At 35.6% G+C, this 14,528-nt stretch overlaps 1 protein-coding gene across 1 annotated transcript in view; it reads left to right on the top strand.

The window, feature by feature from the left end:
• Positions 1-14,528, top strand: part of dlp (glypican dally-like) — a 217,002-nt gene that overhangs the window by 182,300 nt on the left and 20,174 nt on the right. Inside the window, exon 2 of the mRNA XM_089647161.1 lies at positions 1,758-1,907. Within this exon, the coding sequence (XP_089503287.1) occupies positions 1,758-1,907 (150 nt within the window). The remainder of the gene's footprint in view (positions 1-1,757; positions 1,908-14,528) is intronic.

Here is a 14,528-nt window from a genome sequence, read left to right as displayed (position 1 = left end):
AGTGTTTTCACTCACATAGTACTTACGAGTACTGCACACGAGTCCCAACTGCTCCCAACCGTCTGTAGCCTGTGAGACTATGGCATCCCAAATTGGGGTATGTTTTAAGGCTGGGAGGGGAAGTAGATGGAAGAGGAAGGTGGGGAAGTACCTGGCTATTCAGATCTTGTCACCAAACACGGCTAGAGCCATTTGATTCTGAATGGTAATCTTTTTCCGAGGCGATACTGAAAATATCTACTGCACTTCTATCTTTTCGATGTTGGCTATCAACAGGGAATTCTTCAATTTACAGGCTCCAGTCTCGACAAACTGTGCGGAACTGCACTCGCACCAGTCAATTTTATTCAAGTTTCATTCCGATGAATCCCCAGCCAACAAATCAACATCCCCATGTCTACAAAAATCATTTAAATGAATCAATTAATTGATTTAATATCGTGTTTATTTTTTGCGACTCCTAGAGTTTGCATTTCCAATTGGCATATTTTGTAAGACTAAAGGGAATGGGAGTTTAAGGAGATGGGGAAGAGGAAGGCTGACTCTTCAGATCTTGTCACAAAACACGGATTAGCAATGGACACTAGCAAAGTTTTAATTTTGAATTATTCTACCATGTCTTGAGAGTTTCTGCCACTTCTTGACCAACTGAACTAAACTTCAATATTCTATAATATAAATTTGGTCGTTCTAAGTTTAAGCCTGGAATAGAAGCCAGAAATTTCAGCCTCACACAATAAATGCCCGGAATCACGAAGGGGTGGTTGTTTGCTCTGGGGCTGACAACAATAGGACTCCTTCCGCCCCCTGGCGACAGTTTAATCATTTCTCAGATTAGCGAGATGCGATATATTCACACTTTGTGGAAAAAGGACATTATGTAGATTTTTAATGAAACCGTGCGTTTTAATAAATCTGTCTCTATGTTGACAAGTCTAGACGAATGATTATAAGTAGTGATGAATGTTTCTAATAAAAATATATTAAGGGTAAACGTAACGTTCGTTATAATCTTTGCGTTCATAAATGGTGATAATTTAATTATTTTGTGAAAATTCATTTTTGCAAGTTATGCTTTACTTTAAAATATCAAGACTAATTCTTTGTTTGCGCTCGTACATATGCAATATTTTAAAAAAAATATTTTTTTTTCAAGAAAGGCATACAAATACAATATTGTATCGGTGATTCCATCCGATCCAATCTTTTTGGATTTCACTTTTGTGTTTTGGAGTGAATGCAAATCTTGGAAGTGGAAATTAACCCACACCCCGGCATCCGATCGAGCTAAAACTCGGCAGATACACTCGTTTGTCGGTGACAATGCACTCTATCAACTTTTGGTGCCAATCCCGCACATACACGCGGACGTATCCGCATTTCTCTGAAATTTTATGACTTTACAGCAGTTAATATACGCAACAAATCTCGGTCTTATCCAATCGGGATTTAGCTCGGTTGGTATAGTTGTCGACTCCTGCTCGTGGGTAGGAAGGTTCTATCCTCAGTCAAACATGTTTTTTAAAGTTTTAAAATTTGAATTTTGATTTTAAATGTTGATCTTTAAGACCTTAAAAACTCAAGGTGGTCGGGGGAATTGTGTTATAATTCGTAATGCGGTATCTTAGGAACTTTACACTTATGTTAACTTCATAAGGTTCCTAATAAAAATAAACGTCTGCATCCCACTTTGACCACCATACTAACAAAGAAGATTTATCTGATTTACTAACTATGTTTATTTTGTCATATTCCAGGCGGAGTATGCGGCACGCCCGCATCATGCTGCAGCCCATCAGCCTCCACCTACCTGACCGCATCGGCGCGGAGGGAGTTCGAGACCATGATGAGGACAAGCGCCAACAGGGTGGCCACAACGCTGCAGTCCAGAGCAAAGCGCTTTGATGGTAAGTTTCTGCTATCCTGGTAGATCAATATATGCAAGTCTTATAGTCACTGGGTCAAAGCGGTTTAATGGTAACATTGTTCACTGATCTGCCCCCCCCCCTCTAGTGCCAACCAATCGATAAACAGTAGTTCACGTCGGCTAAATGTGGTAAATTTAGTCTACGTGAACTCATGCTCGGGAACGATGACACGTTATCAATATTATCGTTAAAACCTTTATCGATGTGCTTTTGCTAGGGGACTTGTAGGCGGATTCCCACTCTCCATCCCTAGCCAAGGACATGTTCCTTGATATACCCATACCCCCACCTTTGGCACAAACCAGAGTGAGTGAGATTGAGGGAATCCACCTCCTGCTATTACCTATTTGACTCTGACGTTTCACGTCGACATATTTCCGCTATGCCCCCTGATATATGCTACTCTGGTGGTAGATTCCAGATACTAGATATTAAATTAATGACCATTGTACGTTTATACTTTAGTCTTAGCCTCTACCTAAATAAATGATATATAAAAATAGTTTATCGAAAACCAGCATCTCTCACTCCAATAATTAATCTTCCAAAACAATGAACAAGTATTTAATCATTATAGTGTGTTGGAAGTAGGAATACCCTACCATTCCCCAAGGAAAATACATCCCTTTCTCCATTTATAACTAAACTAAATCAGTTATAAAGTCAACGACCCGACTTAGAACTTGTTCCGAAAGTACAGCATAGGAACTTTTTCAACGAAGTGGTGATGTCGAGGATATATAATAATATATCGATAACATTCAACATGGAATAAATGACAATATTTGTCGAGACTTCTAGTTTTTTTATCAGATTACGCCTGGCACTTTATTTGTTTATTGCTGTCGGAAATCGAGTTAGTTATTGAAGTTTTATCATGTTTATATTGTGCTCTATACCGGGTCATAAAAATCAAACAGTAAAGTTAGGCGAGTTGTTTCTATCTACTGGAGAGATAAAAAAATACAGGTAATTTTGTAGTTCTTAGTTTTAAAATACAGTGTATGACCCTATTGATAGTCCATTCCTCTTGGAATGTTACGTCTTATAAGAGCTTAAAACTTAAGCCGTAGTCGTTACCACGACTTGTTCAAGATACCACGGCAGAAGAGATGTTCTAGCACAGCATATAGCATGATAAAAGGAATTGTGCTATTGAATGCAATGTCTAAAACGGTAGATATATTTAAAATTCTTTAAATAATCTTAAATCTTCTTTGTATACATCGACTAATTACAACTTGTATACCTACCTATCTTCCCAAATGTTAAAGAAATATTGTACTATAAATGGATGATTTACCTGTCGTAAAATAATTTAAATAAAATAAACAAAAAAGTGTGCTGTAATTTATAGGCGTATCAGTCTGCCCGAAAATCTTAATCTTTTCTTACTTGGCAATTATGTTTCCTCTCCAAACATTAGAAAGAACAGCAAGCTAACTAACTTTTTAGTATTTGTAACTATGTCTTATTTGTCAAAGATAAATAATGTATAATTATTATTCATCTTTGACATTAATAAGGCAGTATTACTATAAAAGTAAGTTTATAAAAATGCAAAGTAGATTAAATAAGTTTTATGGATTCAATATAAAATGATAAACTCTCAAATCTCCCCGATTAAACCTTAGATTCTCTCAGCTTTAACTGCCGCAGTTGTATATTGAAGAATTATTGGTTTTTTAATATTTTAAGTTGACAAATAATCTTTTAAATCCCTTACATAATGTAATTCTTCAGATTTAATCGTTTCAATTTGACCACGTTTGGACCGAAGGATGTCAATTCACACAGTTTCAGCTATGAAGGGATTTTGTTATACATTTTAGTAGCGAGATATGAAAATAGTTTTTGATAAGCCGCTCTGTTGCTTGTTGGAGCTGAAATGTCATTTTTTGATGTTTGTGTTCGGCTGTTTTCATTTTGTTTTTTTTTAATTTTTTTGAACATGGATTACTTTTCTTCATTTTACGTAATTTTTATCGTTCTCATATATTTAAAATTCAGAATTAATAATATTATATTTTCTGTTTCTTATTATGTTTCATGTTCAGTTTAGATTTATTCATATTATCTTCTTCTTAAATGATTTATTACATTAATGGGTATAAACTTCAAAAGTTATTAAAAGAAAATTTGTTCCAATAAAAAAATTAATATTCATTTAGTATTTTAGAAAAAGTCAATAGGGTTATCCCATGTAAATAAAATTCTGATATTTATCCGAGACACTATCTAGGTTACAAATCAGTTCTTTAGAATTTTGTGATCATTTAAAAAAATAGCTGTCAAAAATATGGGAACAAATAGTTGCAGGATAATATTGTTAATTCTGAATTTGAAATATGAGATCCAAAAAATGACGTATAAATGAGTGGATATAGACGTTGTCCCGGTAGGACGAGATCCTGGGTTTGATTCCTAGTTGTGACCGTTATCTTATTATTTTCGGTGTCTTGTTCTGTTTCATGTTTCATTGAGATTTTTTTAGTATTATCTTCTTCAATAAAATAAAAATAATTTTAAGGAATTAATAAATTCACATCTGACTGAAGATCTCATTTGACGCAAGTACGAGCTTCTATTAGTTTCTAGACTCACCTCACCACATGACATAATTCGATCTATCTATTTAGAAATATATTATATAACTAACTAACTAACTAAGCAACCATCACGCTGTTTCGTAACTCTTTCTTGGCACACGCTACTTGCCTCATTCACATGCATACATCGTCTTATGTCGCTTAAATATTATGCAAATAACGAGTAATAATCTAATTTTACTATAAATTAAGGCAGCTTTTACCCAAATTTCAAATTACTCCGTAACACTCTGGTTTGTTCCGTGATTTTGAGGTTAGGTTAGGTACACTACACGCTGTGATTAATTTAATACCGCTTCGGTGAATGCGTTAATAACCATAATGTCGGACTGAAGTAATAATCCAATCCGTACATACTACGAATGGCTGTTGCCGAATAGACCGGCAGATGTTTGTTGGCAGAAATGCGCATAATTGCGTACCCGCTGCCTAAAACAAGCTTTCGCGTGTGCTGCGGTCCTGCCTCCGAATCAGGGATGCAGAAAACCCTGACTGTTAATATTCTTCAATATAAACTTCTCGTTTATGATTTAACAAACAATAATGACGAAAAAAACTTGCAAATACCATTTTTAATTACTTTTAATATTAACATTTCCTTCGGGGCTATGTTTTCTTTAGAGATGACGGTTTTTTTTGTACATTAGCTCCACACAGGAGGCCCTGAGGAAAAAAATGCGCCGTACGCCTCCGAAGTCAGGACAAAGCTATTGAAGAACCGGTTGTGGTAGATCAAGAACAATAATTCAGCTGTAGAATGATTTGCTGGATTCAGTGCTTCCTCCTTCCTATCATACGGGTCTCTTCAAGACCCCAGATTCACTGCGTTATTTCCTCCACCGTTCGGTGACTAAGCAGGGGTGCCCGGGTTCATGGATTGAGGGTTGTCTAGGTCTTCGCGGTGTATGCGTCCCCCCACCTACTATGACGTGGCGAGCCGGATTTGGAGAAACTGGTCGAGTTTAAGGGATGAATTCAAACGTCCGTCACTCTTGGACACACTGGCCCCCAGATTTGTACCCACCCCTTATACCTTTTTCCTTCCCAGATCTTCCTCTCCTTCCTTTCCTTACAAAAAACCCACCACACAGCATCCCCAAAGATGACAAGGCTTTGAGGGAAATTATTTTCCTCAGGGCCTCCTGTGTGGAGAACCTAAAAAAACCCTCAACCCTCAAAATCCCCAAAGACGACATAAGATGACAATATTGTTACATTATTGATGACAGTGTAGGGTTTTAATGATTACTCTTAGGACGGGTTGTTTCAGAGAATTTGAACAATTCTTCAAATTTCAAAGTTAATTTTTAAGTTCTATGAAAGATTTTTTGAAGTTGTTTTATCATTTCAGTTCTGTCAGGCCACTAGCCTATAATAATATAAAAACAGAACTTCAATAGGACTTTTACAGAACCCGAAAATGAACGTTTAAATTCGACGAATTGTTCAAATTAAACAACCCATCCTTAGGATTACAATAACTGATTTATTAAATAAGCGATACAATGAATAAGGATGCTACTGAGGCTAGCGTCTACATATTATACTAGCTGAGAGCTAGTGCAAGTGCAACTAATTTCTGTCTCACTCTAACACTGCTTAAGGCGAAGCTTGATGCTAAATCTCTATTTTGATTAATCTTTATAACGAATCGGTTTACATTATGAATACCAAATGTGCTTTAGATAAAGTGAAGGTTTTCCTATCGTTTCCCTTGAGTAGAATACAAATAAAAAAATAAATTACTCAATAAAAAATATAAATACTTATAAACTATCAAAAAAAATATTTTTGCAACAGAAATGTATGAACGCGTATAGGAAAAAACCTTTAAAAATACTGTAGGTATTATAAATTGTCTGTGACAGTTTCCCTTGATAAAATTATATTTTTTTGTTTTGTTATAAAATTATTTACAGAATAAATAAAAACCACTTTGTGTTTGAAATAGAACGTTTCTAGACTCCGTTTGTCAAGCGATTTTAATGCCTATTATCTACATTCGTGACAATATAAGTCATACCAAGAATATACACATTTTTGACTTGTAGCTTCCTCTTAAGTCACATTTGAATTTTACGATCCAACAAATGTAAAAAAAAAATTTAAAAAAATTAAAGGGTACAGTTTACAACCCTGTTTGACACCATCTTGCTAATGTCTCACTCAATCCCGTTTAACGTTACTCTTGACGCGTTTAGGATACAGAACACAGCATCCAACACACACCTCTACACGTATCCACACATCCCCATACATACGTCAGAGCAGATGTTCCCCGTTTCCTGCCGATCCACAAATCCACAATGCATTAAGTTCTTTCACAAATCATAAACGTCTCTCGAAGTTCTCTTATTAGATCCACGCATTTACACGTTTATGTATGTATTTCTCCTTGAAGGGGTTTTATAATTGATTACCGAACGGAAATCCGGCTTCAACTAAATTATGGATTGGGGTAAGTTGAAAAATAATTTTGACAGATGAGATGTTTGTGGTTATTGAAGTGTTTTATAATTGATAAATTTTACTTATTCCCTTTTTTCATCAATTTTCACGTAGATTATTTATAAAATTCAACATCATCAGCTCTAGGCAGACTGATGGAACCTAAGCGCAAGCCAAATACTAAGTTTGGTGATTTCAGAGCATCTGGGCCAAAGCCTTGGAATAAACTCCCTCCGGAACTAAGGATCCATAACAAGTACAACAGAATTCAGGTCTAAACTAAAAGCTTACCTTTTTAAGCTTTCATACCCTTAAATAAAATATACCATTCCTGAGAGAAAGTCCAATTATATCAAATTTTCCAATGATGTCCTAAATCCTGTATCTAAATTTCGCTAATAAACAATTAGTTAATGTTAATCAAGTGTTAATCTTAAGTGACTTACCAGGTAAGTATGGTACTGTATATTATCTCCATATATAGTTAGTAGATCATTGAAGAACTTTATTATATATTTGTACAGCGCCCTTGAGGGGATTTTGCACAAAAACGGCACTATATGTATATCATCACTAAATCATCCAAACATTATTATTATTATTATTAAAATTGACAGTTTTAGCAACTGTTGATATGATATTTGGCACACTGATGTCTTTACAATTAAATTTTAAATTTTTACGTGTCAAAATTTCATTTGTCATGTTTAGTCAACAGTTGTGGATTTAGTCGTCTTCGGTGGTGATCAGATCTGAATTGGCAGGTAATCCGGCACGGTCTTCGCGGTCGAGGAGCAAGGCTCTCGACTACGAATCCGGAGGTCACTGGTTCAAGTCCCGGCTTGCGCAAGTAAAATTGAATTTCATTAATTTGTGTTGTTTCACAATAATGAATGCATTAAAAATAATATATATATTCATCCTTAGTAAAAAAACGTTGTGTATATATTACAGTATATAAGGCCAGAACAGCGAAAAATTTGACTTATTATCATAGCGCTTGACGCTGGCTTTACCACACCAACGTTAAACGGCCGTGTAAGAATCTAATTAGTAAGACGGTTAGTATATTTGCGGCACGTTCCAGAGTGGTGATATTCTGGTGAAAGACCTTCATTCAGAATTGAAACTTTGTTTGAAATCGCTTGTTTGGTGATCGGTACTGAATAGCCGGGTACTCCCCCACTTCCCTCGTACCCATCTCCTTCCCCTCCCCACTAACTTCAGCTTCACAACATACCCCAGTTGGGGATGCCATGGTCTCACTGGCTCCAGACGATTGGGAGTAGTTGGGACTCTTGTGGGGTATTAACGTTATTTAAAAAAAGTCATATCCTTCCTTTACCCCCTCACAATATTCCCAGACTGAGATTGCCATAATATTCTCACAAACTGCCGGCAATATTCGTATATTATTGAATCGTTCTTATTCGGCTAATTAGTTAATTTTTCGTGACGTCTTGTATGAGAAATAAGGGTCGTGTAAAGAGTATAGGGTGGTTTCGTTAAGGTTGTCGTGCCATGTCCCCATTACAGGTTGCGTGTAAGTATAGGAAGTGAGATTGCATATCACGACGGAAATGTGTGTCACTATAAATTTCCTGCCTCCCTCTCCTTACTAACAATGGGGAGTATGCTGTATGCCTTCCTACTAGGTACCATTGAATGGGGAATTTTAATTTTTATTATAGTAACTATTTAAACATTGTACATACAAAATATGACAGCGAATATATGTATAGTAAATTGTATTTCTTACTCTTCATGACCTGAGCTGAGGCGGACTATTATTCACTTTTTTTTTGTCAGATGTCGTTTTTATTTATTTTTTCATAGATCTATTTCAGTCGAATTTTTATTCTTGATTTGTAATCATTAAACTTTGCTATTCGCTCTATATCTGGGGGGGGGAGGAATTTGTAATGTTTTACCACAAAATAAATGTAGCTTCTTTGTCCAAATGTGGTTTTATGACTTGGAATATTTTTTTATGTTATTGTGAATTGATCTAGTGTGATGAATACGAGTTATTTGTAGTTTGGTTATAGATGAAACTTTGATGCGTAAATCAACCAAAACCCACCACGTCCTAATAACTAAATCTACTTATAGAATCCACCTATACTTCTAATCGTCCATCTATCTATCCAGGACCGGCTTGAAGGGTGCCGCCGCCTTTGCGGTAGAAAAATACTTCCTACGCCAAAATTACAATAATACAAAGAAAATAATTTATAATTATTATATGTAGTTAAAATTACTTGGCGGCGTGGGTGCGATGGTTTTTAATCATATTATTGCAAAGAATTTTGAAGAACGATGCTTTTTTTATAAAACTGATGTGATCTCTCCACATTGCACTTATGCACCACGGGAAGGGAATTGTTAGTATGAGATAGATAGAAATGAATAAATGTTGTTAAATTCGGCTTTAATTGTTTTTGAAATAATGCGATAATTGCGAATGAAGATTCGCGTGTAGGTAGCGTATTTTTTTGTTGAGGTAAGCAGTGCGGTGTGGATTGTGAGAAACTTGTGTTCTAGGCTGCGACATAATATGAACTGAAGGTACACACAATGTCTTTCTGTTAGTCTGACATTCGTCAGATCACGAGTCGGTTATAATAACTGCCGCCCCGCAGTTCAACCGCCCGCGTGCACCGAACACATTGCGTAAAAGCTTGCACGGTCCTGCACATATCCAATACCGGAGGTGTCTTCCTCTGTGCCACGTGCCTAGTTGGCGTTGGGTGAATGAACCACCCCGACACAGGCGCACCCCGGGGGCAGGGGATTTAGGTCCGTGGCCGGGGGGGGATGCAAGTTACAGGGAGGCTGTGTGTCACCATTAATCCCAAGGGCTCGGCGGCATAACCCCCCGCCACCACTCCGCCCCAAACATTACAAACAATCATTTTTCAAAGTCGATTTGTTTTGATGTTTTTTATATCTACATTATTGTTAATTTGATTAAAAAAATTGTGAATTGTGTTGGGAGAATTTTATATTACCGGTCTTAACAACATTGGTTGATTTCCGTGGCAGAGCGGTAAGCTTCTTGACTCCTCGTTCTAGGAAGATACTTACTCTCAGTCCCGCCCTAGTGAGAGACCACCATTCAGAATGGAAACATCACTTAAAATGGCTTAAGCGACATCATCTTTCTGCATTGGAAATATTTGCCATTCTACTTAGATTAATCATTTGATTATCAAACAATGAATAATAATTTGGGTTGTCTGTGCTGTCCTGCGTGATATCTGGTACAATGAAATCAAATTTGCTATGAATTTAAGTGTCATTTTCAAAATTGGAATTGATTGTTGGAAGAATTCAGTTAAGTGTCATTTTCAAAATTGGAATTGATTGTTTGAAGAATTCAGATAAGTGTCATTTTCAAAATTGGAACTTCTAATTGTGTGAAGAAGATGAATAGACGAGCGAGAAAGTACCTTCCTGTAGTATAATATTTTATTATTTCAAAAATTGAAACTGATTTGTCAAAAATTTCTGATTTCACCGGTGTGCGCTGGTACATTAAATTCTAATTCACTGAGGCACATGTTTTATAAACATTCTCGCGTCACATACATATGTATACGAGTACATTATATACAGGAATTGGAACACTAAACTTGTCGAGAGTTTGTTAGAGCAGCTGTGACTGACATCCCCGTTCGATCAATCTTCGTCAGAAAGGAAGATAGGGGGTGGGAAGAAGATTAAACAGAACAGAAGGAGTTCCGAATTTACTAACAAGAACAACGCTCGTAAACGAAATAGGAAAAAATAAGATAAATCCCTTATAGTGTTCCCTAATATTATTTATTTAGGTCGAATTAGACAAGAAAACGACTCAGGTCATATGTCATCTTTGGACATATTGTGTTGAGGGTCTTTACGAGGAGTGGGAGGAGTTGTAGGAGGGAGAAACCACAGAGGCCGGAAAATTGTTCCATAGCCGAGTTGTTGAACTCATGTGAGAAATGTCAACCGTGTACAAATGTTGGGTGCGCGTTTGTCGGGCGCGTATTTCCCGTCTGCCCCGCTTCTAAAGGGATTAATGACGCTAGATCCATAACAAGTCCAACAGAATTCAGGTCTAAACTAAAAACTTACCTTTTTAAGCTGTCGTACCCTTAAATTAAATATACCATTCCTAAGAGAAAGTCCAGTTATATTCAATTTTTCAATTAAGTCCTAAATCCTGTATCTAAATTTCGCCAATAAACAATTAGATAATGTTAATTAAGTGTTAATCTCAAGTGACCTACCAGGTAAGTATTGTACTGTATATTTTCTCCATAAATAGTTAAGTAATAACATAGATCACTGTAGAAATGTATTATAAGTTTGTACAGCGCCCTTGAGGTGATTTTGCACAAAAACGGCGCTATACAAGTCATCCAGTTATTATTATTATTATTAGTTCCTCGGAGCATCTTCAATTGTAATACCGGTAGAACAAAGACAGCCTGACGTATCTACTCTAAATATTGCTAGAAGGTTAGGGGAATCTAAGGAATCTAATTACTATACCATTTCATTGTAAGAGTAGGTAGAGAGGGTGCGAGAGTCCCAAGTCCCAACTGGCCGGAGAATAGGAAAGAGACGGGGAATAGGTCAGAATGAAGCTTGCTATTCAGATATTATCATATGGTGCCATTTAATCCACGTTTCGCTACATGGCGATACTGAGAGTAGGTATCCAGTATCTATCACTTTGTTATATAACCTAGGTTATAGTAGAGCCAGATTCGTACGTACGTCAACGAAAATCTTCCTTTTCGCACGTCTTTTATGAAAACGAAAAAAACAGAAGGTACTAGAACGATGACATCACGTACGACCTCTCCCTGGGTCTACTATATATGCAAGATTCGTTGTTATTATTTGGGATTTCCCCTTCAATGCGAAATATTTTTTGATATTTTCTCCGTGAAAGGAAGATTAATAGTCTACACTTAAATCGTCTATTGAGAGAGGTAGGTACCTATTTTCAAATTGTTTTTGTGAATAATAATGAATAGAATGCTTTTAGCACAAACGCCATCAAATTAGCCGCCGGAAAAAAATACTTTAACGATATTTCTTTTCTTTACAATGTTTTTGACGTTTTACGATACCCTTGTTGTTGTTGTTGTTACGGTGATTTTTAACTTATCTTAGTAGGTAGGTACCCACGTATCGATCATCAACTTTATTCACATACCTATGCTGCGTATACATTTTCGAGCCGTGCCACAAATTATGGGAAAGGAACGAAGCAACCGCGAGCGGCGTTTCGCGCCATTTGCTGTAAATAATAATAATATTTGGACGGTTTATATAGCGCCGTTTTTGTGAAAAAACCACCTCAAGGGCGATGTACAAATATACAATACATTTCCACAATGCTCTATCGTATTACTATCTATAGACTTGACAAACTATTATCTACTTATGGCATTACATTACAGTCGTCGATCACTAATACAAAACTATATGTACAATGCACTTGACCAATGGACGTGATGCTGCGTTAGAATGAATATTATTCTTTATTTACATTCTGTACAGGCAGATAATATACAGGATCATGCTTACCTGGGAGGTCGCTTGAGATCAATACAATACAATATTTTTTATTAGATATATTTAGATCAGAGGACATAATTGTAACACATTGTTACTTCGTTCCTTTTGCGTAAGTCGTGGTTCAGTCGGCAGTTCGGCTCGCGTGTGTATACGCAGCATCAGCTAATATGTAGGTCACTACTGAAAGATGAAATTCATCAAGCGATCTCTGTGGTACCTACTTCCGTAAGTCGTGGTTCAGCTCGGCAGTTCGGCAGTTTGAATCGCGTGTGTAGATAGTGACATTTTTCATCAAAAGGTTACGGAATGGATTCCCGATTAAGTTAATATTAAAATGGGTAATTTACGAAAATGTTTTGTCCAACATTTGACAACATTTTTCACAGTTGATATTAAAATTTTATTATTTAGAAATAGTAATGTTTTTTTTATGCACACACCGGAAAGATAATTTCATCTAGTTTCTAAAACAGTATTCGTTTTACGGAATAATTAAAAAAATATGATGTGTATAGGGCATTTGAAATACACAGAAAATATTGCGAACTGTACAAAAGTGATGAAAGTATAAATATCATTCTTGAGCATTGCGGAGAGACACCGTTCACACGTTCTGAATGCAACCCCCATTAATGTTTCCATAACACTACCTCTAACAAATTACATTTTCACGCACTCTAAAAAAACCATTCCTATGTTCAGAATGAGTATCGAAAAATCAATTTTATTGCTGAAATTGCTTATGGTCGTTGAGAGGGAAACCATTTCCATGCTCTAAGCAGTCGCGGCTCGTGAATTTTGGGTGTTCTAGAGTGCTAATATTATTAAAAATGGCATTTCTGATGTGGTTGTAGCTAAAACTTTTTTTTTTCTAAAAAATATTTTTCGAAAAAAAAAATTTAAAAAAAGTTTTCAGCTACAACAACATCAATAACACAATTTTATGTAACATTAGCACTCTAGTAACCCAAAAGTCAGTAGCCGCCCGCCACTGGTTCTTATAATAAACTAGCTGACTCGTACCCGGTGTTGCCGGTGGTTATCCTATAGACTTTTTTTTATTATGTAATAAATGTTTATATTTTACATTTTTTGACATTTTTTTTAACTACCATACTAGGCTAATGCCCGTGTTGTGGTAGTTATACATGGAATAATAATAAAGATAACATAAAATAACTAAAAAATACTATTTTATAGAAACATAAGTATGCAAGTATGAATCATACAGGAAATAATAATAAAAATAACATAAAAGAACTAAAAAATACTATTTTATAGAAACATAAGTATGCAAGTATGAATCATACATATGATAGGATACTATAGACTTATACTGTCGACGACTTTTCTTCAGGCCTTTTAAGGGTTCTATGCTAACTCAACACAGTGACTATTCAACACACTTTTAAAAAGTTATATAAAGTCATTAAAAACGATGAATTTTTTTTTATCCTAACCTAACCTAATTAACCCAGTTAAAATTTTTTTTGTTTCATAACTTTATATAACTTTTAAAAGATGTGATGAATTATCATTTTGATGATTTAACCGGTCACCCTTTTTAAGATATACAATTCTGTAATAATTATTTTCATGTATCTGTTAAGGTTTAGCCAGCGTTAGTAATGTAAGCGCACGAACAAATTGCTTACAAAACATCGACTTTTCGATAATGTAAGTCATAGTTAATGTAAGTATAATTTGTGTGTAATATAAATATATGCAAACCTTTCGAAAGAAATTTTCTAAATGATAGTGAAAACCCCATAAAAATCCGTTGCGTAGTTTAGAATAACTAAGCGCACAGACAGACGCGGATACCGACTTTTTTTATACTATTTAAAGATTGGATGCATTCAAATTCAAATAAAAATCAACAAAAGACATAAATATTTTTTTTAATGGTTTGACATACCCACTATCCATAATAAAAATAGTAAAAGAAACAAGTTTACAATTCGCA

The sequence above is a fragment of the Hesperophylax consimilis genome, chromosome 26 (assembly GCF_061612785.1).
Source record: "Hesperophylax consimilis isolate HC1 chromosome 26, BYU_Hcon_1.0, whole genome shotgun sequence".
Taxonomy (NCBI): Eukaryota; Metazoa; Arthropoda; class Insecta; order Trichoptera; family Limnephilidae; genus Hesperophylax; species Hesperophylax consimilis.
The sequence above is the reverse complement of the archived record's forward strand: the minus strand, read 5'-3'. Positions and strand labels throughout refer to the sequence as shown.